At 44.0% G+C, this 27,030-nt stretch overlaps 1 protein-coding gene across 1 annotated transcript in view; it reads left to right on the top strand.

Annotated features, from left to right (window-relative positions):
• The window catches only part of Fbxw11 (F-box and WD repeat domain containing 11), a 104,950-nt gene extending 79,543 nt beyond the window's left edge, over positions 1-25,407 (top strand). Inside the window, exons 5-14 of the mRNA XM_057774413.1 lie at positions 742-928; positions 2,362-2,452; positions 10,553-10,690; positions 11,829-11,947; positions 13,578-13,827; positions 16,930-17,048; positions 18,032-18,142; positions 19,019-19,097; positions 21,170-21,355; positions 23,052-25,407. Of these exons, the coding sequence (XP_057630396.1) occupies positions 742-928; positions 2,362-2,452; positions 10,553-10,690; positions 11,829-11,947; positions 13,578-13,827; positions 16,930-17,048; positions 18,032-18,142; positions 19,019-19,097; positions 21,170-21,331 (1,256 nt within the window). The 3' untranslated portion in view covers positions 21,332-21,355; positions 23,052-25,407. The remainder of the gene's footprint in view (positions 1-741; positions 929-2,361; positions 2,453-10,552; positions 10,691-11,828; positions 11,948-13,577; positions 13,828-16,929; positions 17,049-18,031; positions 18,143-19,018; positions 19,098-21,169; positions 21,356-23,051) is intronic.
• Positions 25,408-27,030: the final 1,623 nt, after the last annotated feature.

Below are 27,030 nucleotides of genomic sequence, written 5' to 3' on the forward strand. Positions count from 1 at the left end.
GCGAGCTGCGCATGAATCTCTTTGCAAGGCCCCTCACATTGTGTGAATATGTCTTGTGTTTTGGTGTGTGTGCACCACAGCACTCCTGTGGCGGTCAGAGTACAACTTTTGGGAACCGGTTATCCCCTCTACTTTGACTTCCTCAGGTCAACAGACTCAGCTGGCTCTCATGGCTGACCCGTCTGTGGGTTGTTTAACTCAGTCCTAAAGTGAGTAAGCACATGGCTGTTGCTTTTGAGGGTTTTTACCCATCTGCTCACAACAGAAAGTAGTTCTCCATCTGAGGGAGATGAGAGGATTTTAATTTTAATTCTTCATATGCCTTAAAAAATGGGTCAGTCTCAGCTTTTGGCTCCTGTAGCTATCGAGGACTCACGGTGCACTGTGGTTTATTGGAAGAGACCGAGAGTATAAGCAACAAGCACAGGCTTTGAAGCAAGGAATCTTGAGTTCCCCTTGTGGCTTCACTACAGAGCACAGCCTGAGAACTTTCCTTCTTGTGCCTCGGCTGTAACTTCGGAGAACCACTGGCTTGTGAGGGTTTGGCAGGAAAATGGGGGAGGAAAAAAAGTATCAAAATTCTGAGAAAGAACTGTCCCAGGGCAGCTTTTACACTAAAGCTCCTGCTGTCAGCTGCACCTGTTCTCTTGGGTGTTTCCTCTGCCTCAGGGTTTATGAAAATAAGGGCTGTTCTGTGTCCTCTGCCCTGCCCATTCTTTGCATTGCTTTTCTGTTTTGTAGAGCAAGGCCTAGATCACATAGCAGAAAACATCCTCTCCTACCTGGATGCCAGGTCTCTGTGTGCAGCAGAGCTGGTGTGTAAGGAGTGGCAGCGAGTGATCTCAGAAGGGATGCTATGGAAGAAGCTGATTGAGAGGATGGTGCGCACTGACCCTCTCTGGAAGGGCCTCTCAGAAAGAAGAGGGTGGTAAGTATGGAGTGCTTATTTAGGGATATTTCACTTGGTGTATAGTCAGCTTGCTTGCTCAAGGCAATTCTGTTTGTGAATGTGTCAGTCTGTTTAAACAAGGAAAAAAGGATTAGTCAAGACTGGTTAGAGCTGTTAGAATCCCCCCTTCTGACGCGTATGCGTTTGTTGTTGTAAAGTTAGGTACCTCAAATGCCTGATTCATTCATTTTTTTTTAAGCTGTGAATTTATGCTTTTTCAAAACTCAGGCTATAATCCTATTGCAATGTGAGAGCTGGGGCTGGAGAGATGGCTCAGTTGTTGAAAACACTCGCTGCTTATTCAGAGGACCTTGGTTCAATTCCCGGAATCTACTTAACAGCTCACAACTGTCTGGTGCTCCATTTCCAGAGGATCTGATGCCCTCTTCTAGCCTCCATGGGCACCAGGCATGCATGTAGTGCACAGACATACTTGCAAGCAAAACCCCCATACATAAAACAATTTTTAAAGGAAAACAACATGAGTGTCAAGTAATGTTATTTGCTTTTGTAACTACTGGGGATTAAACCTGGGGCCCATTCATGGTAGGCAACTAACCGCTCTACCACTGAGCTGTGCTGCCAGCTGGAGCTGTCACTTCGTTTATTACTGCTCATGGGGAGGAATGGAAGCACAGCCAGAGGGGTTCCAAGAAAGCCTGTGAGCTTAAATGCAGCTTGATAATTCTGTGTATTATCAGTGCCATGGCTCAGTCAGCACAGAGAACGAGCTACAGACAGGCACAGGACTGGGAAGAGTGAGGGTGGGGCTGCATTTTCTTTATGGGAGGTTTACTGTGGAATAAGACTTCCCCTAGGCTTCATTAGCACTTGTTATGCATGTGGATGCAGTATAACAGGTAGAAAAGAGAACAAGGAAGGCTTAGGTTTTAGGGAATGAGGAAGGACTCAGTGTGGCTAATGGACCTGAGTAATGAAAAAGGATATCGGGCTGATTGTTTCCTTGATTCTAACTCTGGCATGGAGTTTTCATTTTTTTGTAGTGGATAAGAGCATAAAAATATATTTGATAGTGGAAGTGTAAAATCCAGTGTGAAGGTCCACAGCTTCAGAGTGCCTATTGTAATTTTTGAGGCGCTCATTAAGATATATGTATAGACTTTGTGTTCTGTTTATTTGCGAGTTTTTACTAATAAAGTTTATAGGGGAAAAATAGCCCTAGGATGAAAGCTTAATTATTTGTGTGACAGCACTCAGAAAACCAAAACCAGCATCATTCCAGAACTAAATTGTCTCTACCATGGGAACTGCAGTTTGTCAGGAACCTGCTTTGAACTGTTAACTTTCAGTGCAAGGGAAGACATTGAGCATGGGCTGTCCTGGTGAACAAGCGCAAATACAATCTGCTCTTCTGTGTGCAAGAATGTAACATCTGTTTGTTTTCATTCCAGGGATCAGTACCTGTTTAAAAACAGACCTACAGATGGCCCTCCCAATTCATTTTATAGATCATTATACCCGAAGATTATCCAGGACATAGAGGTAACTGTTTCATTTAATTGTTCTGTACCCTTTGGGGTCCTGTTCTCTACTTTTTATTTTGTTTTAAAGGTCCTTTTGTTCTAAACTCATGGAACTCTTTTTTTTTTAAAGTTGAGCTTTGAAAATAAATGTCACAGTACTCTGTGGCTCTTCTTCAGAGCCAATCATGTCTTTTTATAGAAATATAGCTTTTCGAAAACATGAAATGCTTCTGTAAGGCTGCCAATTAATTAAAACCTTAATCCAAGATAAACTATATTCTGATTTGATAAATTTTCCACAATCCAAGGCCCAGTATTGTAGGTCAACACACTTTTATATTTTGAGCCATCATTGTAGAAGGCATGCTTGCAGTCACCTCTCTAAGTCAGGCATCGCTTTTCATAAAAGCGGCTCAGACTAGTATCCTAAGCAGCGGTGAAGTGGGCCTTGGAAAGCAGGTCATGCTTTGGGGCCACTGTGGAATTGACTGTAAAGTCAGTGACCAGCAGAGATCTGTGCACTTGCCGAGGAACATTAGCAGGGATGGATGCCGTTGGCGTGCTCCAGTGCGGTTTTCTTACTTAGCTCTTTCCTTTGAACCAGGAAAGACATGCACAGGTACTTCTTGACTCTTTCACAGTGTTCTTGCCTACTCTTGGTTACTTCACTGTTTCCTCTTTGGCAGAAAAGTTTAGCTTTTGTTGGGCAATGTTGTATCTCCCATAAAGTTACAGCTGGTTTTCAGAATGTGAAGTAATCTCCCCCCCAGGTGATGAACATAAAAGTTATTGTGCCAGAATTAGTTAATGGAGAACCATGTGCCTTTGTAGCGTTCATCCCTTGCCCCTTCTTAAGCAGATGCGAACTAATGGAGCCATTCCATTAATGGTGCATCTGTGTGTGACTAGATATCATTCTTTAAAAGAGAAACTCTTGTCTGGAGCGTACACTCTAAAATGAACTAAAAACTAATCTTTTAGGGAGGGCTCAATAATTTAAAACCACTGCCAGATAAAGTTTAGAAATTAATTGACCTGTTGTTCAAAACTTGAACTGATGACCTGCACTGCTTAGCGGACTGTCATCATAGTTTAGTGTTAGTGCACGTCAGGAGGAAGGGCTGCTCTAGGTAGGTGCACACGGCATCTCGGAAATGCCTTTCTGCTCTTTGGCAGGGAGAAGCTGTTGATAGAAACTGTCTGACTTTTCTTGAGTGGTCTCAAGAAGGCATTCCTTTTGAGGGGTTGCTGTTTAAAGCCAATTATTAATGAACAGGGACTCTGGAGAACCTATATCAGATTGAGTTTTGGTGATGGAGATTATTTTATTTAGTCACCATGACTACCATTATAATTGACAGTGTGACAGCAGTTACCATAACTATTTCCTCAGACTGAAATAATACTTTAGAGCTAACAGAGAAGGCAGATGTGATGGGAAATGTAGCCATTGGGGAAACACTGTTTGACACAAAACCTCTGCATCACGGTGGTCTTCCCAGTGGTTCTTAAAGTGTGGTTTGGGAAAACCCACTGCCTGGCCACAAGAGTCTCCTTCAGATTTTTGTGGCTAAGTTTCTTAGTATGAAGGATGACGCTTATACTTTGGTTTACTCACTAATAATATTAGTGACAGAAGCAGTGTACCACTAATTGAGCACTTACTTGTACCAGATACTTTGTTTAGCAGTTTATAGCATATTTTCTCATTAAATTGCCTAGACAGCCTGAAAGTAGGTCAAGTCCATATTGAAAATTTCAGAAAGAAGGGCTGGCAAGGTAAACTCTTACCCTGGATCAGTCCACAGCCCTCCACATACTCTAACACACAGCGAGTGGGAGTGTCCACAGCCGTCCACATACTCTAACACACACAGCGAGTGGGAGTGTCCACAGCCATCCACATACTCTAACACACACAGCGAGTGGGAGTGTCCACAGCCGTCCACATACTCTAACATACACAGCGAGTGGGAGTGTCCACAGCCTTCCACATACTCTCTGGCCTGTCAGGGCAGACATGCCCATGAAAGTCCTTCCCTCTTGTGATCCATAGATCACAGTGTGAGGCACACAGATGAGTTTGGCCTTGTCCACATGACTGCTGTAAAAGCTTCACCTGTAGGGCACCATGGTTGTCACCTCTGCAGTCTGCCATGGATTGTGCTAGGGGAGTTACATAGATGATTGCAACAATTTTACAATGCCCACCTATGCCATATCTCTATCTGTAATAAAGGGAAACTGGAAGTTTTACAACATATTACATAGAAAAGGTGGGCTTCTAGCTGAGGTCTGTCTAGCCCTAGGCTTACAGTTAGTTTTTTAAATCCCCCCCCTCATTTTCAAAGTAAAATATTCAGGAAGTGAAGGAGGAGAAAGGCATATTTTATTCCTATAGACTTTCATCTTCCTTTGAGTGTGTGAATACCCAATACCTTGCCTGCTGGTCAAGTTGGGCTGTGAACTAAGATGAAAGTCCTTGGCCTTGCTTTGGAAGATTCTTAGGTAGAGCACCAGAATGTCAGATGAGTGCTCCCTTGCCCTTGCACAGTCTCTTCTCCCCCCCCCCCCTTTTTTTAAAAATTATTTATTATGTATACAGTATGCAATGTTCTGTCTGTATGTCTGCAGACCAGAAGAGGGCACCAGACCCCATTACAGATGGTTGTGAGCCACCATGTGGTTGCCGGGAATTGAACTCAGGACCTTTGGAAGAGCAGGCAATGCTCTTAACCACTGAGCCATCTCTCCAGCCCCCTCTTCTTCCCCCTTACACTCCACAGAGAGGCACGTCTGTGACAGCACTTTGGCTCTTCCCTCTCCTCTATTTTGACAACTTGCCGAGTCCTGAAATACATCCATTCTCAGCATGGGCTCTGATGAGCACAGAGGAAAAGTGTTCCTCTCTGAACTTTGCCTTCCACATCTAGTTACCAGAAATTGGCTATATTTTAAGGAAAAATAGACAACTTGGCTTTGTGTGGCTAGCTCCTGCTGTCCAGAAGACGGTGAAGTGAGACTCTGAGACTGTGGAGAGTAGCTGACATTCTTTACTTTCTGCAAAGGCTCCTCTCTTCTGGGTGTTCTTGCCACACAATGTGTTTACGGGGCCTCTAAATTGAGAAGGAACTCCTGGCAAACCTGAGGTTTGTCCCACCAAGAGGCAGTCATACCCTGCTGTACTATCTAGAGTCCGAGTCAGTGCTGTTTTCAGGGCAGCTCACTGCATTGCAAGGTGCTTGGTTGGGATGGTTGAACTTAACTCCCAGAACTGGCATCCTGACTCCCCACACCCTCTCCACCCCACACTCCCAAACGCAGCCTTACATGCTAATGCCTTGAACTTGGTTTTTCTTTTCTGCCATTTCAGAGAAAGGACTCTTTATATTTACTGGGTAAGTGGCTTTGAAGCACTCTCCTTGGAGCTGGCCATAGGGAAAATGATGGTGTGTTGTATCACACCTTTTAATAAACCACATTTCATTCAGGGAAAGTGGAAGGCTTTTTTGTGGTTTGCAAACTTGATATTAACATTGTCCTGACTAGAAAATGCTGAAACTTGCCCACCCACCCAGTCATGTTTAGGCTTCTAAAAATAATGTTATTCCTCCATACTCAGACATCTGTTTTCACTCTGTTGCCAATTTAAATGCCGCTGTATACTCTGTGTATCATGGCTACTTTCCCAGTATTTTGAAATTTTGCGCAGGGTAAGGGGATTTTACAAGTTCTCTAACACGTGAAATTCTCTTCTACAGTAGCTGTACCACATGATAGCTTATGGCATGGCAGGTATTGGAGAGGGCACCTGTGTGACTGGCTTTATTGCTTCCCTTCTCAGATAATTACCGAGTTCTTTTTTGATTTTTTTTTTTTTTTTTTTGATTTTTCGAGACAGGGTTTCTCCGTAGCTTTTTGGTTCTTGTCCTGGAACTAGCTCTTGTAGTCCAGGCTGGCCTCGAACTCACAGAGATCCGCCTGCCTCTGCCTCCCAAGTGCTGGGATTAAAGGCGTGCGCCACCACCGCCCGACTCTGAGTTCTATCTGAGGATTGAGCCACCTTGCTGGGCCCACTACGAAATGTAGGCAGCCAGCAACACATAGCAGCCTAGACCAACACAATAATTCCTCCAATTTGGGGAGACCCTCCCTTTAATTAAAAACCCACTGTTTCTGCAGTGTTCCCAGTAGGCTGTGGTAAGCGCATCACATTTTATCTTATGTGGTCCCTTTGTTAGGTGGGGGAACAGATTCTCCTGGTCTGCTGCATGGAGGTGGAAGTCAGTGCACAGTCAGTACCACTGGCCAAGGCTGTCATTTGACTTGGGTCATTTCTACCACCAAGGGCTGCCAGGCTTGAAGGTCTAGTTTCTGTGAAAACCTGGTTTAGAAGAATTAAAAAACCAGTTGAGGTTGTCGGGCCCGGTGGCAGTGTTCTGGGCAGGCATAATCATGAGCAGGTGCTTTTGTGTGTGGGTGGCCTGCAGAAATAAGAAGAGGCACCCAGGAGTGCCCTTGGTGGCTGCATGGCTGTCAGAGGCTTCCTGTTGGGTTCCAGTAAGCTATATTTGACTTAGACAGAAAGTAGGGTGTCTGGTGGTGCATGTATGAAGTCCTGTCCTCCCTAACTCTCTGAGGGTCAGAAGTAGATGGGACAGCTCAGCTTTAAGATTTCGCCCAGGTCTTTCAGGAACTGATTCAACTCTAGGTAACCATGTATTATCATCTTGGCTTCTCTCCCTCATCTGTCTGTTGTGTCCTCAGTGTGCTAGATACAGTTAAACATTATGGTCAGCTCACCCCATTCTAGAAAACACCTTGAAGAGTAGTGGGAAAGTGTGTAAGGAGTTTTCTCATTTCCTCTATTTCCATGAGAAGTGCCTTTTTCCCCTTTAAACTTTTGTGTGATATAAATGTACTTTCAGTGTTCCTTGAAATACAAAGTAGAGCCTACATTAGATTCACACTACTTTAAAGCAGTGCCCAGTCTACACAGGGCATGCTATGTAGTCAGTGCTTTGGGTTCAAGTGTAATCACACACCCTCTGTCAACTCCGTGCCTCTGTAAGGATGTCACCTGAACACAAGTGACCACTACCCAAAGTCACTGACTAGGCTAGGAGTAGACACTCCTTAGAGTGTGTCTGGCTTCCTAGGTCAGCATTTCCTTGGAATTGTTAGCATGCTGAGGTGGCCAGTTGCTATCTAAAAAGTACATTTATTTCTCTAGGTGTTTCTAAACATTAGGTTTGTGTTAAACATTTAATTTATTTAAAATTGGCTTAAATAAGTTTTTGTACTCTTTACCCCTTTAAAACGTTGCTCATAGAGACAAATTGATAACCTATCTTGAGAGATGTTGTACAGTATGTGTGTGTGTGGGGGGGTGAGTTAGTTTTCCTGGTTTTGATATTTTCCCACCCACTAGAGATAATGTATGTTTAGGAAGTCCTGATGGTAACAGGTGGACACAGAAGCTTTTCTACACTGCTGTTGTCTCCAGTGGGTGGAACATGTGCTGTCCCCCTTGTTCCGTACTGGTCTTTGAGTACCTAGATAGTATCAGGGTCCTTGCAAAGCACAGGGGTCACACATTTGTGACCTTTGTGGTGTATACTTGCCCTCTTAAGTACACATGTATTAATATATATGTTATTAGCTCCAACTCTTCATTTCTTTCTCTGTAAAAATGTGGGCAGTGGCTTGGTGGTGGTGGTGGTGCCGCCGCCTAGCTTTAATCCCAGTAATTGGGAGACAAAAACAGGCAATCTCTGAGTTTGAGACCAGCCTGGTCTATATACAAAGCAAGTTCCAGGATAGCAGGACAGTTACAGAGAAACCCGGTCTTCAAAACAACAACAAAAATACCCCCCCCCCAAAAACTTACCAACATTTATATCATGCTCATTATTAAAGGCCTTTAAATCATCAGAAATGATTTAAAGTATACAGGAAGATATGCCTACGTATATGAAAATATTATACTATTTAGTTGGGTATTATCCTAGTACTTGAGAGGCTGAGGCAAGAAGATTGAACTTAGTGAGGAGTACCTTTCAAAAAAAAAAAAAGAACATACACAAAGAAATTATGCTATTTTACATAGTTATGCTATTTTACAAAATCTACACCCATAGATTTTTGGTATCTGCTGGGTTGTAGAGCCACTTCCCTGTCGATATATACCCAGGGATGACCGTGTATTAAAATAAGACAGTGTTAGGAAGCATAGTGCCTGCCCTGGAACATTCAGTGAATGCTAGCATTTTAAAGAGTGAATGAAATCTTGAAAGTAAAAGGCATTGTGGCTTATTGGGTATCAGGAGAACCGGCAAATAGACCTTTATTGTGAATAAAGGTGAGATTTATCTTCTTCAGTACAGCAAGCAGTTATGTTTTAGCTACTTAGAAATCATCTTTCAAACAGAACTTAAGTCGAATGTGGACAGCTATTGTTCCTGTTGTCTCCTGGTTTCAGAGGCTAAGAATCCAGACTGGCTAGACTTGGTAGAGGCTTGTGTCTTTTACTCTTGGGTAGTCCCTGAGGCTAGGCTTTCTGGTGGATGCCCTCTTTGAACTGGGCCAGAGTCTCAGGCCAAAGGTGCCTTTGGTGGCCCTTAGGTCCTGCATCCAGAGTTTGTATCATTTGTTTGGCATGGACACTCCTCTGAATTGTTAGTGTTCTGTGTTCTCTGCCTAAGAGCTAGGACTATCCTTTTTATTCCAGTGAATATGTTCCTAGTAGAATCTTGGGCTGATCATAACTGGGTTTGATTTCTAAGTTACTGTTTTTTGTGATCTTAGACAAGTTAAACTGTTTCCTTATTTATAAAAGGAAAACAGTGAGAAACACTACTAAGATTATTGGCATAATCTTTAGCCAAATAAATTTAGTTCAGAGTGTAGATGTTCCTCAGTGTACCATGAGGTTATAGCTGATAAGTTAAATAGTATTGGTCAAAATGTGTTTAACATATTTCTAATTGCACTATAGATTCCAGTTGCTTTCCTTTTGAAATCTGTGGCAGATTATGGCTGGCTGCTGTCATCCAGCATCCAAGTGGCTAGCCAGGGAAAGGGTCAGAATTCAAAATACAGTTTCTGTTGAATGTGTATTGCTTTTGCATTACAAGACCAAGAAAAAAAAGTTAAGCCTAACCATTAAAAGTGAGGAGGGAGGGAGGAAGGGAGGAAGGGGGAGAGCGAGAGAGAGTTGGTGTTGAGACAGGTAGGGTCTTACTGTGAAGCTCAGGTGGGCCTTGAATGTGCTGTCTTGTGCCTCAGCTTCCCCAGTTCTGGAGTCCAAGTGTTTACCCTCACCACTGGCTTGATGCCTCCTTGGAATATAGCATGCACCCTTGATCTTTTACTCCTCAGTTATGGGAATACGCTAACAGCTCATCAAACAGTGCATGGATGATGAGAAAAGTAGAACCTGGAGCTAAAGTATTTCATTTTTATTGTTGTTGTTTTGGGGTTTGTGTTTTTGTTTTCCTTTGGTTTTTCAAGACAGGATTTCTCTATGTAGCTCTGGCTGTCCTGGGACACGCTCTATAGACCAGACTGGCCCCCAACTCCAAGATCGCCTGTCTCCGCCTCCCAAATGCTGGGATTAAAGGCATGTGCACCACTAGGCAAAGTATTTCATTCTTATTAAAGTGATTTCAGTCTGTCTGGAGCTTAAATGTGCCAATGCAGTTAGTTATCTGTGGTTGGCAGGTACTAGCCAGTGATCAGACAACTCTTGAGTTTGCCGTGTAGGTTGTGATAATAGAGCTTAGCAACAGGGCAGTCTTTTGCCAAGTATTTTAATTGGTATTAGGGAGTAACTCAGTGAGATATTATTTATTTATATCTTGGGCACAAATGATGTTCTTTAAACATACTGAATTCTGTCTAGTCCTTTTCAGAAATAACCCAGAACTCCCTGGAAATCACATGACAGCTGTCAGGTAGGCAGGGAGGGTTTCAGAAGAAATGTTGTTGGCTAATGTCTCAATAGGAAAAGAGCAAAATTGGGGTGTCAGTGGTATTCTGCTTCTGGAAGCAACACCAGAATGTGAAACCTAACAGAACAGTTGACTCACAGAACCCACCTCTTGCCTCCTTTCTCCAGACCATAGAATCAAATTGGCGGTGTGGACGGCACAACTTGCAGAGGATCCAGTGCCGCTCTGAAAATAGTAAAGGTGTCTACTGCTTGCAGTATGATGATGACAAGATCATCAGTGGCCTCCGAGACAACTCGATCAAGGCGAGTTACTGATTCTGTGTTATTTTAGAGTGGTGCTTAGGGTTGAAGTGCTGGTGTGGGGTGGCCTCTGCTACTGTGTATAGATAGATTTCTATCTGTTCTCAGTGCCAGCAGCTTCCCTGTCAAAAGCACCAGAGACGGCATCTCCTGGTCTCATTGCACTCGTCCCTGCCTGTGAATGAGCACATTCACGTTTGATGCTCTCTGTTTACGTTTACGATCTCCTCAGAGTCCCTTGTTCTGCCCCTGGAGATCACCCTTTCACACCCCCACGCTCAGGAATCCAGTGGTCTTCCCATCTGTCTTCCTTCAACTATATAAGAAAGGATTCTTTCTTCCTGCCCTCCCTCCCTTTAGCATTTCCTATCAGTGCATCTACATAACACATAAGAAACTTTTGAAACTTGACGTCTTATACTCAGTACAGGTGCTTTTAATTTCACTCTCGCTTTGCTTAGTAATGTATTCAAAGTAGCATTCCATGTTACTGGGTACATCGCAGTGTGCTAATCCATTTAGTTCTCGAGGTATTCATGCTGCTTGTGGCTTCTCAGGATTGTGAATGAAGCCTCTGGAAATACATGCATGCAGGGAACATAAGCGCATTTCACCTTATGAGTGAAAACCTGGAAAGTGGGTTGTGGGAACATAAGTACAGTTCACCTGTGTGAGTGTTCTCACACCTGATTCTTAAGTGTTTAACTTTGTAATGAAATACTGTATTTTCTTATTAAGAACTCTTTGGGGTTTTCAGGGAACAAACACTCCATTTTTTTTAAAAAAAGTTTTGAAGCTATCGGGGGTATGCATTTCGAGATGATCTTAGTAGAGGCTGTCACATTATTTACCAGAGAGTAAGCTGATTCTTCCCAGATTTTATTAAAAAAATCCCCTTTATCAAGCCGCTGATTGAATGAGTACAGTAGCTAAGTGTTCACCTTAAGCAAAGCTTCGTGTCTATTCTGAAAGCTAGTTGGTATTGCCCAGTTCTGTTTCCTCTTGTTATTTTCTATCTGTTGGATACTCATCTTGTCCTACACCCTGTGTGCGTTCTTTATGACTCAGAGTGCAGGGTGCATGAGAGCCTTGGTGTAAAGTGTCTGCACTAATTGCTGTGATGGTTGTCTCGCCTCAATAGATCTGGGATAAAACCAGTCTGGAATGTTTGAAAGTGCTAACGGGACACACGGGCTCTGTCCTCTGCCTCCAGTATGATGAGCGAGTCATTGTAACTGGTTCTTCAGATTCAACGGTGAGGTGAGTGGTCTGGCTTCATTCTCTGACCCTCTTCAGGAATTTTTGCATGCATGTACACACACACACACCACACCTACACACCTGCATACATACACACATGCATATTTTTACTTGTTGTAAATCAAGACTCTTTTTGATGGAGACATGTTAAGCAATTAGTCCAGAAGGCTGAGATTTTTTTAAAGGTGTCCTCTTTCTTTTGCTGTGTTCTGTAGAGATGGAAGTATGTTCTTCAATAAAATCCAACTGTTTATATTAGCTTGCCTCCTATTCTTAGGAGCCTGCTATCCAAAGCAGAAGAAAAAGTCAGTTGTTTTTGGAGTGTGAAGGGTGCAGGAACTGAAAGAATCAGACAATTTGTAGACCCCTGGGAAAGTGAGGACTGAGAGCCAGAGATGATGCATTTGATTATGACACCTGCTTGAGTCCTCTTAGGCATTGTCTTCATCTCTGCAGGTGTATTAAAAACTGAGAGATTACATAATTTCCTTGGAGTCACATAACCAGTACATGTTTAAACCTTGAGTTTAGGTCACTCAACACTTTATTTATAGCCTTTACAATGGTGGAAGCTTTAGTTTTTGTTGCCACTCCAGGGCAGAGTGGAAAAGACATTACAGAAGGGAGCGGTGGCTGGTATGTTGGGTATCATGACTAAAGCGGGAACGTTACTGAGATGTGCCCCTAGGCTCCCGGAAAGCACACTCCCTGTACCTGATATGCAGTGGGTGACAGTCCAGCAGAACAAAAGGGCGTCATGTAGGGAAGTCCCAGAGGGACGAGGGTAGAGGGAATGAGGAGCAGAAAGGAGCAGTTCATCTCAGCCGACTCAGAGGCTTGGGTAGGATTGCGTATCCACAGGCATTTAGAGGAGACAGGGTAGTTGTCAGTCGATCCCTGGCTTCTGTGATGTTCCCTTTCCGCTACTTGTCTCGTGTTACACTGTCAGACTCTGCTTAACCCTGCCCACAGCACAGCTACTCTCCATGACCTCATTTGGCCTCTAGGCTGCTGCTTTGTCACAAAACACTGCTCAGCCTTCAAGGTCATCTTCTGCTTCATGTCATTGTATCCCTTAGGATATTGTCACTCTTTGCATGTCTCAAGTGTCAGATAAGTCAGATAAAAATTACTTTGAAATGCCCCAGCTTAGTTTGCAAATAATAAGCAGTAGGTTCCTCGACATGCCAGAGGCCAATGAAAACCTTTAGCTTGGGATTACCCTGGGCTCCTCGTTTGTCAAACTCCTCCTCTTGTCTCAAAGTCACTGAAAGCCTACTGACTTGAGGGATCATCTTTGTCACCTGTGCAAACCTGAATCCATCCCTCAGTTAATTACACTGAATGTGAGATAAACCTAAGCCCAGCCAGATTTAGCCTCCTTCCTAAAGGCATCTTAGCTGTTGTCAGCAGCAAGGAGGCCACTGCCCAGGCTCTGTTGCACACTGTGTATATGCATGCTGTATGCTATGCTCCTGGGTGTGGGGTTCTGCTGTTAGCAGTCTGGCAGAATATACTTGGGACCCAGGGGTTATGCTGGTGGCATGCACTTGGTACACTAAGAGTGAGACTGAACCTAGGCATTGCCTTTCTTCGGCTCTCAGTGCCACAACTTTCTGTTCTCTTCCAGAGTCTGGGATGTGAACACGGGTGAAGTTCTCAACACACTCATCCATCACAATGAAGCTGTACTGCACTTACGCTTCAGCAATGGACTGATGGTGACTTGTTCCAAGGACCGTTCCATTGCTGTATGGGACATGGCTTCTGCCACTGATATCACTTTACGCCGCGTCCTGGTTGGCCACCGTGCTGCTGTCAATGTAGTAGACTTTGATGATAAGTACATTGTGTCTGCCTCTGGAGACAGGACCATTAAAGTGAGTGTGTTTGCAGGGTTCGCCCTGACTCTTCCCATCTGTACACAACAGAGAATAGGCAGAGGTGGCTCCCCCGGGTGGCAGGGTTTAATCTTTGTGTACTTTGATGAGATCCTCCCATTTCACACGCTTCTGGAGCCACAGACAGGACAGAAGAAAAAAGTCATTGGTTGCCAATTGAATGAAATGACATTGTTGGTTTTTCTGTGTAAGAGCCTTTGACAGTCCCAGAACTCACGCTGTAGACCAGGCTGGCCTCGAACTCAAAGATCCACCTGCCTCTGCTTCCCTAGTGCTGGGAGTAAGGGTGTGTACCACCACTGCCTGGCTGTTAGTTACCTTTTTAAGAGACAGAGGCTAAGCTGAGCATGCTGTATGTGTAGGAGCTTTACGCCCTTCCCTCACTCACACCACCACTACCACGGCACTTTATTAGGGTGAGCATCTGTTTCACAAACAGCTCACACTGGTCCTGTGGAGCTTAGGTTTGCTTTATTCTTTTCCGAGAGCTTACTATTGTATAGGCCCTGGTTAGATGCTAGGGAAAGAAGGATGAACAAGACATGTCCCTGTCTTCAGGAAGCTAAGCTGGGGGCTGGGACAGATGAAAGGCAAAATATGGCCAGCAGTTGTAGACTAAGATGTATGGGAAATTCAGTTCTGATTCCCTTATCTGTGTTAACTTATTTAAAGTTTAGCTTTCCCTGTGTGTGTGTGTCCATACATATATATGCTCGTGATTAAATTGATTCATTAACAATTTCACACCTTGTTCATACTGACCATTTTCACCCAGCCTCCCGCTTTCCTATTCTCCATTTTCCCACAGATCTCTTTCCCACTTTCGTCTCTGTTCATTTTGTTCTGTGGTCCATTGAGTTTGACCAGTGTTGACTGGGGACTATGGGTTTAGAGTTGTCTGTTGGAGCCTAATGGGCTCAGAGGTGGGTGCACAACTGCAGACAGTGACCCCCCCTTCTCAGAATCTATCAGTAGCCCGTAGTTATCAGTAAGGCCTCATAAGATCCTTCCAGATTTCTTACATATTTATTGTCTATAATTTCCATACCTGAAGATTCGCCTTTTTCAAATGTACTATTAGCGCATTTACATCTTTGTATAACATTACCCCAGCCTAATTTGTAAACACTTTTTCCTACAACACTAAATATGCAGGAGAGTCAGCCGCGTGTTCCTGACATTTAGCATTCTACCCTCTGTCTCTGAATTTGCCTGTTCTAGACATTTCATGTAAATGGAATCCTATACATTGTGGCCCTTTGTATCTGATTTTCTCATGTAACACAGAGCTTAACCCAGACCAGTGCTTTGTTGCTTCTGATGGCCAAATGTGTCTTCACTCTAAGCAAATGACACTTTGTTTCCCCTTCTGTGCTGGTGCACTGTTGTTTCCCTTTGCTGGCAACATAAATGTCATTGCTGTAAACATTTGCCCGTTCCTCTTTGCACATGCTTTTAGTTCTCTTAATTGATTAACATCCCAGGGAACTGCCAAATGGTTTTCCAGTGTGACTGTCCCATGTTATAGTCCTGCTAGCATAAGGCTTTGTGCTGGTTTTAAGAACGTTCTAGCCAGGCGCACACCTTTAATCCCAGCACTTGGGAGGCAGAGGTAGGTGGCTCTCTGTGAGTTCGAGGCCAGCTAGTTTTACAGAGCTACTTCCAGGACAGTGTCAGGTAGGGCTTTTACACGGAGAAACCCTGTCTTAAAAAACAAACAAACAAGTAAGTAAGCAAACAAATAAACTGGTACTGGACAGTGCTCTGTGTGCTCTGCTAACTTATCCCACAAATCATGGGCCATATCACATCAAAACTTAGGTCTCTGGAAGCTGAATTAGTAGATTTTGTGTGCATTAACTTAACCACATCACAGTCAGGACAAGAGCGGCCCCTGACAGTCAGGAACACTTGGACCTAATTAGAAAATTAGGAGTATCTGCAGTTTGGCTTGCACTCTTTGGTGGTGAGTGGTATCTTATTATTGACCACTATGTACCTGCTCTGGATAAATGTGTTTAAATCTTAAGCCCATTTAAAAACTTGGTTTTATTTTTCTGGTTGAGTTATAATTTTTTAAAAAGGTTTTTTTTTTTATACCTTGGAAATGAGCTTCTTAATCAGATAAATGATTTTGCTCTTACTTTGTTGATACCATCCTTGGAATCACAATTAACTTTAATTTTGATGACATCCGTTTATTTTATTTTTTGTGTGTTGCGTGTGCTTTTGTTGTGATACCTAAGAAACCATTGCCCAACATTAGAGATTTAGTCTTTTGTTCCTCCTCCCCGAGGGTTGTATAAATTTCGGCTCTTCCGTTTAGACCTTTGATCTATTTTGAATTAAATTTTTGTATACGGCATGGGCTTGGGGGGTCTAACTCCATCTGGAGGGGATGGGCATAGAAATACCAGCTCATTCCATTGAGCTGCAGATGCATCTGGCTCACCAGCTCAGAAACTCCAGCGACTGTGTCCTCTTGTTTGGCTCATCACATAGTAAGTGTGCCCGTGAGCATCTGCATGTTACAGGCAGATTCACAAGAGGGGAGTATTTATATCATGTATGGAATATTAGGAGTCATGTGGCAAAATATATGGTGCTACTCCAGAAACTGATGAGATGAGGAGGATGTGGACGGTGAAGATTTTGTATGTCAGTACATGAAGTGTGACGTGTGAGCTAGTGTGAAAACAGAATCTGACATAGACTTTCCTCCACACAAAAATACCTGCGCCTTCTAGATGTTGTCTCTGTGAAAATGTCAAAGTTTAGAGACTCCTAAACTCCACTGTATTTCATCCCAGTTTCATTACCCACAGCCAGGAAAGCTCGCGCTGTCCAGTTTCTACCTAGCCATTGTAGCCATGGAGAAAGTTTATGGCCAGTCATTTGGGATCATTCTTGGAGTGTGCCCCAGCCTCCACTATGCAGTCACACTGTCTTTAAGCTTGCCATCCTCCTGCCTCAGCCTCCTGAACACTAGGATTGTAGGATGCATCTCCTTGCCCAGCTCCCTCTGAAGGTATCTTGTGGCAGGATTTGGTATCTTCTAACAGTGCTGCTGTCTGTCCACAGGTGTGGAGCACGAGCACGTGTGAGTTTGTTCGCACTCTGAATGGGCATAAGCGGGGTATCGCCTGTTTGCAGTACAGAGACCGGCTGGTTGTTAGCGGATCATCAGATAACACCATCCGGTGCGTAGAAATTGATATTTATTTGTTTATTTTTTTATTACAAAAAACCAATCAGTAGGAAACAAACGGAAAGGGTCTTTCTCCAGAATTAGAACACATATGAGTTTATATCCTATGTATCATGCAGAGGAGAATGCTTGATGTGGCCAGTGGTTTGGTTTTCTAAGACACCGCACACCCAGCGAGTCTGAGATGCAGCCCTCAGGAACCAAGCAACTCTGATATCTAACACACACAAGCACCACTGAGCTTCATCAAGATTTGGAGACAGACCACTGGGACTAGAGTCCCTGCCTCTGTGTGATCTCCCTGTCCTTCCTTGGTGGACATGCTTTCTTCCTTTCCTGCCCCAAGTTCATGTCTTGTCCAGGAAAGCTCTTCTGAAGCCACCAGGCTCTGGATTTATCAACTGAGATACCAAAAGAATTCCCAGGCACTTAGCAAATAGCTTGTTGAGATGATTTTTTTAAAAAAGTTTTTTAAAAGTTTCAAATTACATAAAATATAACAGAAAGTGAGGCTTCTGCCTAAATTAGTGCTGAAAGCACAAATGTTAGAACTCGATTTAGCTGTATATATGTGATATGATTTAGCTGTATATATGTGATATGATTTAGCTGTATGTATGTGATATGATTTAGCTTATATATGTGATATAATTTAGCTGTATGTATGTGATATGATTTAGCTGTATGTATGTGATATGATTTAGCTGTATGTATGTGATATGATTTAGCTGTATATATGTGATATGATTTAGCTGTATATATGTGATATGATTTAGCTGTATATATGTGATATGATTTAGCTGTATGTATGTGATATGATTTAGCTGTATATATGTGATATGAGCCAGGAGTAAGATGATAATATGGAATTCAAGGAGAATGAAAAGTCTTACCTGTATGAAACATGTGTGCAGACTTGGGGAAGGCTTGAGTCATGTGGGAATCTGTTTCATAGATGACTGCTTCTTATTTAAGGCTATGGGATATTGAATGTGGTGCCTGTCTAAGAGTCCTAGAGGGGCACGAAGAATTGGTCCGATGCATCCGTTTTGATAACAAGAGGATTGTCAGCGGCGCCTATGATGGGTATGTGTTTAGTCTGCACATGTATGACTGTAGCCTTGTCAGGAACAAAACTGTTGTCTATTAATAAAGAATTCTATGTGTGCTGGACTCTGTGAGAAAGATCTGACATACCAGTGGGTCTGGGTCAAGTGAGGATGCCCAGGCCCAGAAAGTTGAAGTAAAGCTGCCTCAATCATACCGTAGCCAGGCACTTGAGTTCTAGCTTTTATTCTAACTATTGCCAGAAATAGAGAGAGTAGAGCCTGCAGATGGCTCAGTAGTTGAGGGTGCTTGCTGCACAAGCCTGGCAACCTGAGTTCAACCCTGGAACCCCTGGTGAAGGAGAGCACTCACTATACCCGTGTGCACGTGACTATGCATGCATGCATGTACACACAGGGAATTAAACTGCCTTAATTATAAATAAACCAGGAACACCACTATCCTCCCCCGCTTGAACTCAGTAATATAATTCCTCTTTTCTCTTTTGTTCTCAATGACAAATGGAGCCTTTAAGCCCCAATCCTGCATTATATAAGCTTGATCACTGGGCATTATAATGTGCTCATCTAAACATTTCATTTGGAGGAAGGCATTCTAGGAATCTCGTACTCAGTTACCCAAGTAATGAATTTGGTGACATAGATATCTAGGTAGAAACCCAAAGTCCTCTGCCTGTTTATCTCCTTAGCAGTAATATCCCTTTAAAGTTTCAGGAACTCTGGGAAGGTTTTCCCAAAATCAGGCACTCAAAATCTAAGTTCAGGAACTTAGAAACATCAGCATGTTGCTCACGGGTTTGGTGGAAACTCAGATGCACGCTGGCTTGTCATGGATGTCCTTGATGTAGACAATGTTAACTTTTGCATTAATCCCAGTCTCATTTTTCCCTTGTAGGAAGATTAAAGTCTGGGACTTGCAAGCTGCTCTTGACCCTCGGGCCCCGGCAAGCACGTTGTGTCTGCGTACCTTGGTGGTATGTGATTTGTTGGGATGAATGGGGTACCCAGGAAAGCTTGTAAGCTTGTGTCTTGTACCATGCTTTCAGGGAATCATGGATAATTTTGACCAAGGAATATAGCATCTTTATTAGTATAATAAAGGGTCCTCTGGAGGTGGGCTGGCACCCTCATGTAGCTTGGGGGAGTCTTCAGTGTACGGCTGTGTTGCATTTTATATTTTACTTTGTTATTTTGTTTGTTTTGTTTTGTTTGGTTTGGTTTTTCAAGACAGGATTTTTCTGTATCTTTGGAGCCTGTCCTAGAACTTGCTCTGTGGACCAGGCTGGCACCAAACTCACAGAGATCTGCCTGTCTCTGCCTCCCGAGTACTGGGATTAAAGGTGTGTGCCACCACCGCCTGGCCATGTGTTACATTTTATAATTGCACATTTGTGTACTGCTAAGGTAGAATTTATCATCACCCTGTGTTACATGGATTATTGTTTTGCCACATAGGAACACTTTAATTTTTAAAGTTTATTTTGAATTAATAATTATGTATTGTTAAAGTATATAGTGTGATATTTTGGCCTATTAAATTTTAATTTATGAGTCCATCAATTTTAATTTCTTTGTGGCAGAAATATTAAAAATCTGTTTTTAAACCAAGTGTGGTAACTCAGACCTGTAATCTCAGCTCTTGGGAGGTAGAGGCAGGAGTCATCCTTGGCTCTATAGTGAGTGTAAGGCCAGCTTGGGATACATAAGACTCTGTCACCCATAAGACTCTGTCACCCACCTGCAAAAACAAAAACAAACAAAAAAAGCAAAGCTACTCTTCATAAATTCTGAAGTACACAACACTTTGCCTTTTGCTGTGGTCACACAGTAATTCAGTGGCTGATTAACGGGTTCTTGCACTCTAAGCGAAACTTTGGACCTTTTGATGAACATTGAATTCGACCCATCTTTCTCGCTCCATCTAGCTGTCTCCCATCCCCCACTCTGGTATCCTCTTTTTCGTCTCATTTCTGTGAGAATCCACGGTCTGTGGAATTCTTGTCTGTGTGTGCCTGGCCTATTATAGTAACTTAATGACCTCTAGGTGATTGCTCGTTCATGTCAGTGCAAATAGCAGAGTAGCTTGGTTGTTTTAAGACCAAATAAATGCTTTATTTTGATATGTCAGTCTTTTGTAATGTTATCAAAGCTGTTGCTATCTAATACTGATTCTGTTGGATTTTTTTGAGAAGACATCTGAAAACAGTGATGGGCTGTCCGTGAAAATGTTGTGAATGTTTTGCTTACTTGAGTGTGCATTCACCTTGTGTGCCTGTTGGATCCCAGGAACTAGAGTTATGGAGCTTGTGAGCCCCCATATATAGGTGCTGGGAACTGAGTCTGAGTCTGGGTCCTCTGTAAGAGCATTCGCTCCAGCTCCAGCACTGCATGGACTAGACCAGGCAGGCAGAACTGCGGAGTGGGCTACGCTTGCTTTCACCATGAGTGTTGATGTCGGCTGTGGTTTAACACAGATGTTCTTAGTTATGGATAATATAAAACACACACACATACATACATACATACATACATACATACATACATACATACATACAGATATAGATAAAGTGTCTGGGTGGTGGTGGTGCATGCCTTATTCCCAACACCTGGGAGGCAGCGGCAGGTGATCTCTGTGAGTTTGAGGCCATTTGGTCTACAAAGCAAGTTCTAAGCCAGCCAGGGCTGTACACAGAGAAACCCTATCTTGAACCCCCCGCCCAAAAAAAAATTATAGCAACTTCACCCTTCTGATTCTGATTTTACAGAGTATCCTGAGTGGATAACTCTGATGGCCTCTGAGGTGATCACGTAGCTTTTCTTCTGTGACACATTTTCTTCTGTCATAATGTAAGGTATAATGTTTATAATCTAAAAAGAAAAAAAAAACCTAGAAGGCAAAGCAGAGCTTGTTCTAAAGGGCACAGCTCAGTGGCTGGGAGGCTGTGCAGGAAGCTCAGATACATGTTGGCTTTTCAACTGGAGTTGGATCTGGCTCTGGGGGCGGGGCTGTAAGGATGGCACTGCTCACCAAGCTGCTCTTTTGCAGGAACACTCTGGACGTGTGTTTCGGCTGCAGTTTGATGAGTTTCAGATCATCAGCAGTTCTCACGATGACACTATTTTGATTTGGGATTTCTTAAACGTGCCTCCCAGTGCCCAGAATGAGACACGCTCTCCCTCTAGAACCTACACCTACATCTCCAGATAGCGGTCTGCACTTTGGCCCAATCTGGTGAGTGTGCTGAAACCCTAGCCCTACCTGGGCTCTTTAAGGCCTTGCTCGTGGGCTTTCCCTTCCTTCTGGGAATTCCCTGGTGATATGAACAAGCCTCTTCTGGACCTAGCAGGTGAGATCCGGGTGGTTCCACGATAGAACCCTGCACACCTTGGCTTTCCCATCAGTGTTAACAGGTGAGGGATGTGGTTGCTGTCTTAAAAACTGACTCCCTAAGTGATTTCCAAAATGCTCATGGCCATTATGCACCAGGACAACTTCAGCTTTGATTTTTGAGTGCAGGAATCAACCTTTTTTTCCCCTAGTCCCTTGGTTCTGTGACAGACAGACAGACAGACAGACAGACAGACAGGTGCATGTGCACAGACAAGGACAATTCAGATTCCTTTTCTTCCCACCACCACAGTTCACTCTTCATTGCTGTCTCCGAAAGGAGTGATCACTGAAGTGTGCTGTGAGCCTTGAAAGCCATCCTTCATGGTGAGAGTGGCAGGTGCTTTGGGAAGCAAGTCCTTTGCTCTAGTTATAGAGCCATTACACTGTTGGTGACAGAATATGCTCACCAATATGCTTAGTTTAGAAGCACAAAGGATGGCCCACTTGCCCACATCCCAGATACCCATAACGACTGAGAGCAGCATTCTCAACTTGAAGATTTGCCAGGGGCCACTGGATTCTGTGCAAATCACACTTGTAGACTTAATACCTACCCATACTTCTGTGAATATATGTATATCAAGACTTGTGGTTAAATTCTCTTAATTTAAAAACATTACTTAATTCTTTGTAGATTTTTACTAGTATTTTCTTTTTTATTAAAAAGTACAAAACACCCATGTATAAAATTGAGACATTGTGGGGATGGAAAGATTGAGAACTCCGAATACCAAGTCACCCAAAGTCCCATCATTTCAGATATTCTTTAGTCACGATTCTGACTCCCATAAATGACTCTGAAGAAGTGTGCCTTGTTCAGGGCTAACACACGGTGGCCAAGCACTGAATTTACCTGTTATATGCTTTGTTTTTTATGCCACTCCAGGCCAAAAATAGTTCTTATATTTTAAACACTTGAAAATTATCATAAAGAAAACTTCATGTCATGTACAAATTATATATTAAAATTCCAACCTCCATCAAGTCAGTTTGATTGGCGCACAGCTGTGCTCATTTGTCCACGTTTACCGTGGCTGTGTCTGCTTCAGTGGCAGAATTGAGTAGTTGGGACAAAGTGTACATAGCCTGTAACATGTCAACCAAGACCTGTGGAGCCCTTTAAGAATCAAGAATCTTACCAACAATGGTAGATCTGTGCTGCCTTGGACAACTCACTTTGACCAGTAGTGCTGATTGGGGGAACAGCTCTGATCCTAAATGAAGGCCAGGAATGCTGGGCTGGTGACACCTGCTGTGTGTGGGAGCCCATCAGCAGGGATCTGAGAGCCACTCAGATGTTTATTGCTCCTGGTCTCCCATGTGTTAACACTGTGTCTGCCTAAACAGACATTTTCTCCCTCGCTACTTTCTCTTGGAAGATTCTTTATAAGTCCGTTGAAAAATCCACCTGACAGACTCTTGTATTTGTTGAGTGAAGTCTTCAGAGCGTGGCCTCCCTCCCTTTCGTTCTTGAGCCTGCCCTCTGTGTCCTTCCCATGTCCTGTCCAATTACTGTCTGTTCTCCTTTCTTCTCCAGGGTTTCCTGATCTTGAACTACTGGCTACATGGCTACCACATGCCTAAGGGAGTTCGTTCACAGCTGAATTCTGGGGCTGGAGTTGGTTCTAGATGCTGGGTAGACACAAAGCAGCCCCACTCTTCAAGCCCCAACATTTCCCACCGCCGCCCCCGGCTCTACTTGTAGAAGGACAGCTCAGCTTACCACCTGCAAGTCGAGCAGCAGCTCACGTCCCTCCCTCAGTGAAGAACCCAACGCTTCCGATGCACATGTTCACGTGAAGGACACATGGCCTGTTCAGAAGCAGAGCGACCGTCCGGAGAAGACTTGCCTCTAATTTACATCGCTTTGCACCTTGGTTTGGTACTAAAGTCAGTGTTGCATTCTTGGTGAATGTTGGGTGTTCAGGGCTTTCCTCTCCAGCAGCAGCAGCAGCTTCTCCTTAGACCTTCAGGCCACTGTATTCTGACGTGCATAGGAATGTGTCGGACAATGGACAGCTCTGGATTATTTTAGTATTTTTGGATTTCATTTCCTTTCTGTACCAGTTTCTTTTAATTTAAAGAATAAGCGAGTTATATTGCCTCTCCACAGGTAATATAGCTGTTTTCTTTTATTAACTGTTCTCTGTTCCCTCATCATTTCTTGGTATTTGGTAGAGTAACACCTTTATCCATGTGCTTGCCTCCTAATTTAAAATACTGTCCCCGCATGTAGATATAATGTACATAACAATGAAGCTCAAGTTTGCCGTGCTGGGCCCGCAGCAGAGACACTACTGCTGAGTGCGCACTAGCACAGGTGGGCGGGACCCTGCTCCAGGGTTGCTGTGACCCTAGAGCTGTCCTGCAGTATTCACTCGCCCTTCCTTCGTTTGTCACGTCTGTGTGCCGTGCTTTCCCATAGGACTGCAGGAGTCTAACACGATGTTACTCGTTTTGTGACATCTGCAGTGGACAGGTATCTGTGCGGTCTCCATGTCACTGTTCTTTTCCTCATGTGTCCCCTCCTGAGAGCTGCGGGTCACTTCATCACGGTGATCCTTGGCTTTTCTGTCCAGCATCCTTCTCTGTGGCAGTAACCCTGAGACGGGGAAGGCAGCCCCGTTGCCGGGGCTCCTGGCTTGGGGCTTTGGGGCTCCCTGCACTCTGCAAGGTGTTGGAGGCTGCTGAGTTAGAGCCTGCAGAGCAGGTCAGCTGTTGAGAGCCCACATTGAGGTCAAGCACTTGTATGTGGAACACAGCCTCAGGCCCCGTCAGCTCTGTTGTCCCTCATCACTTCAGTCCTCAAAGCTCCCGGCGTGAGAGAGACACAGACAGGACATTGGTTGACATGATTTCCCTCTTTCAAGATTAGGTTTTGATTTGCCCCTCACCATTGTTTCCAAAGATCAAGGAATGTCAGTTCCCTTTAAAGGACCAACCAGCCCTCCCTGTGAATGGAGCCTCATCCCATGGAAGCACACTCTAGGAGAGAGAAAGCTCTGGGCTCCACTTGTCCTGGCATTGTGATGGCTGTGGGCTCTGTGTGTTGGTGATTTGTTTACTTGGTTGGTGATGCTTTTTAGATATTGGTTTCTTCTCTCTCTCTCTCTCTCTCTCTCTCTCTCTCTCTCTCTCTCTCTCTCTCTCTCTCTCTCTCTCTCTTTTTCTTGTTTGTTTTGATACATCGTTCCTCACATGCTTCTCCATTTGTCTCTGAGAGGTGGGGGCTCAGATATGTAGAAAGAAGGCCCCTGTCCATAACGGGGAGGTGTGAGCACACCACCTCACAGCTCACCATCCGTTTGACAGGAATGCCCAGGGGAGAGGGAGAGGGGAGGAAGTGAGTTCTGGACAATTGGACTTTTCTGTTGTTTTTGCATGTTAAATATAGAGTTCCTGTCGATCCTTGGGAGATCATGGCCTTCAAATATGCACACGACCTTTGAATTGTGCCTACTAAATTATAGCAGGGGACTTGGGTACCCAAGGAATTCCAATTTCGGGGATTACGGTAGTAATTCCCAGTTGTACTCTGGACTTTATTTTGCTAACCGTAATTGAGCAACTGTAAATTACTGCTATTATTAATGTGTTAAAGCACTGGGGTAGTCTAATTCTAACTGGTAATTAATTATGTTTGCCAATTATCTGTTTGAAATAAATATGTGTCTGAACAGCTATTGAAACTGTTAAATTGTACAGATATTATCATGACGGCTTTGTACTGTGGAATGTGCTTAATAAAAAAAAGTTTGACCTTTGTCCAGTAAATTGCTAAGTAATGTCAGTAAATCAAGATGAGTATTATGCCGTACACCTGACCTGGCTTCATGGCGATTGTTACTTCAGCTACTAATTCAAAGCCAATACTCTCAATAAAGTGTTGCAGTACTCCACTTTTCTGTTACATTTTTCAGAAAAACAGTTTTGTGCTGTCAGGAATTAAGTGACCTACCTAAAGGTGGATTTTCAAGGTCGTCTGGTCTGTAAGGTGAAGCTGAAGGTGGTGTTTCTGGCCTGTGGAATTCCCTACCTTCTGCTCTCCCAGAAAGCTTCAAGAGCTGAGGGCCCCTCGCCAGCAGATGGGCGTTGTGGGTCTGCTTCATTTCTTCATGAGATCTGTGAAGTAGGAAGTGGCCCCAACTACTTCCAGGTGAGAGGATCCTTCCTCTGGAAATGGTGCGATCGACAGGGCTACAGATGCAGGAAGTGAGCAGGCGTGAGAGTGGGCTTTCCGAATGAAACAGAAGAGCATTTGGATGACCTGATCCCATGAGCTTGGATGAGAAAACTAATTTACAACCCGAAGAGTAGAGCGGGCTGCTTCCCCCACGTCTCTCCCTGCTCTTCCTCCTCTGTGGTGATCACCCCATGCCATTCTTGTTCAGTGACTTAGTGTTTGAAAGTGGAGATTGGCTTGTTTCTTGCCCAACTGTTGTAAATACAAGTAAGCTGTTCCCTATGGTTTGGGCTAGTTCTAGGAACAGCAAGGGATAAACTCTCAGTGTGGTTTGGGGGTGGGATGGGAGGGTGGAATAGAAGCTTGGATCTTGTACTGGATAGTTTCATGTCAACTTGACACAAGTTAAAGTCATCTGAGAGGGGGAGCATCAATTAAGAACATGCCTCCAACATGCCTCCCTAAGATGGGGCTGCAGGCAAGCCCGTAGGGCATTTTCTTAATTAGTGATTGGTAGGGGAGGGCCCAGCCCACTGCGGGTGGTCCTGGGGTCTATAAGAAAGCACTCCCAGCAAGCCAGGGGAAGCAAGCCATAAGCAGCACTCCTCCACGGCTTCTGCACCAGCTCCTGCCTCCAGGATCCTGCCCTGTGTGAGTTCCTGTCCTGACTTCCCTCAATGATGAACTGCAATGAGGAAGTGTAAGGAGAATAAACTCTTTCTTTCCCAAGTTAGGTTTTGGCCATGATGTTTATTTGCAGCAGTAGAAACCCTAACTAAGACAGATCCTGGCCTCTTTTTCCTCCCAGAGCTGGTAAAGACTCCCTTCCTCCCCGCTTTCATGCTTCTTCCTGTGCTGGGGTTTGAGGGTCTTGTACCCCTCAGCTGCCATCAGAGATGAGCTGCCCTGCCATTCCAGCCTGCTTGTCCTCTAAATAGTAAAGATTCCCACCAGCCATTTGGCTCATGATCCTTCTCCCTGTTAGCTGCCTGGCTTTTCTGCTTAGGGTCTTTGCTGCCTGTCAGGAAGGCACAAGGCAAGCCCAGATGACTCCAGGAATGCAGACCCAGTAATGCCAGGTTTCAAGGTAACCCGGAAATCTAGGTCACCTCTCCCAACTTCCAGAAGCACTTATTTTTTAAGATGTATTTCCTACGGCCATGCAGTGGTGGCACACGCCTTTAATCCCAGTACTCAGGAGGCAGAGGCAGGCACATCTCTGAGTTTGAGGCCAGCCTAGTCTACAAAGTGAGTTCAAGACAGCCAGAACTGTTATACAGAGAAACCCGGTCTTAGGGTGGAAAAAAACTGTCTTTTTATTTTGTATGTGAGC

The sequence above is a fragment of the Chionomys nivalis genome, chromosome 7, assembly GCF_950005125.1.
Source record: "Chionomys nivalis chromosome 7, mChiNiv1.1, whole genome shotgun sequence".
Classification (NCBI taxonomy): Eukaryota; Metazoa; Chordata; class Mammalia; order Rodentia; family Cricetidae; genus Chionomys; species Chionomys nivalis.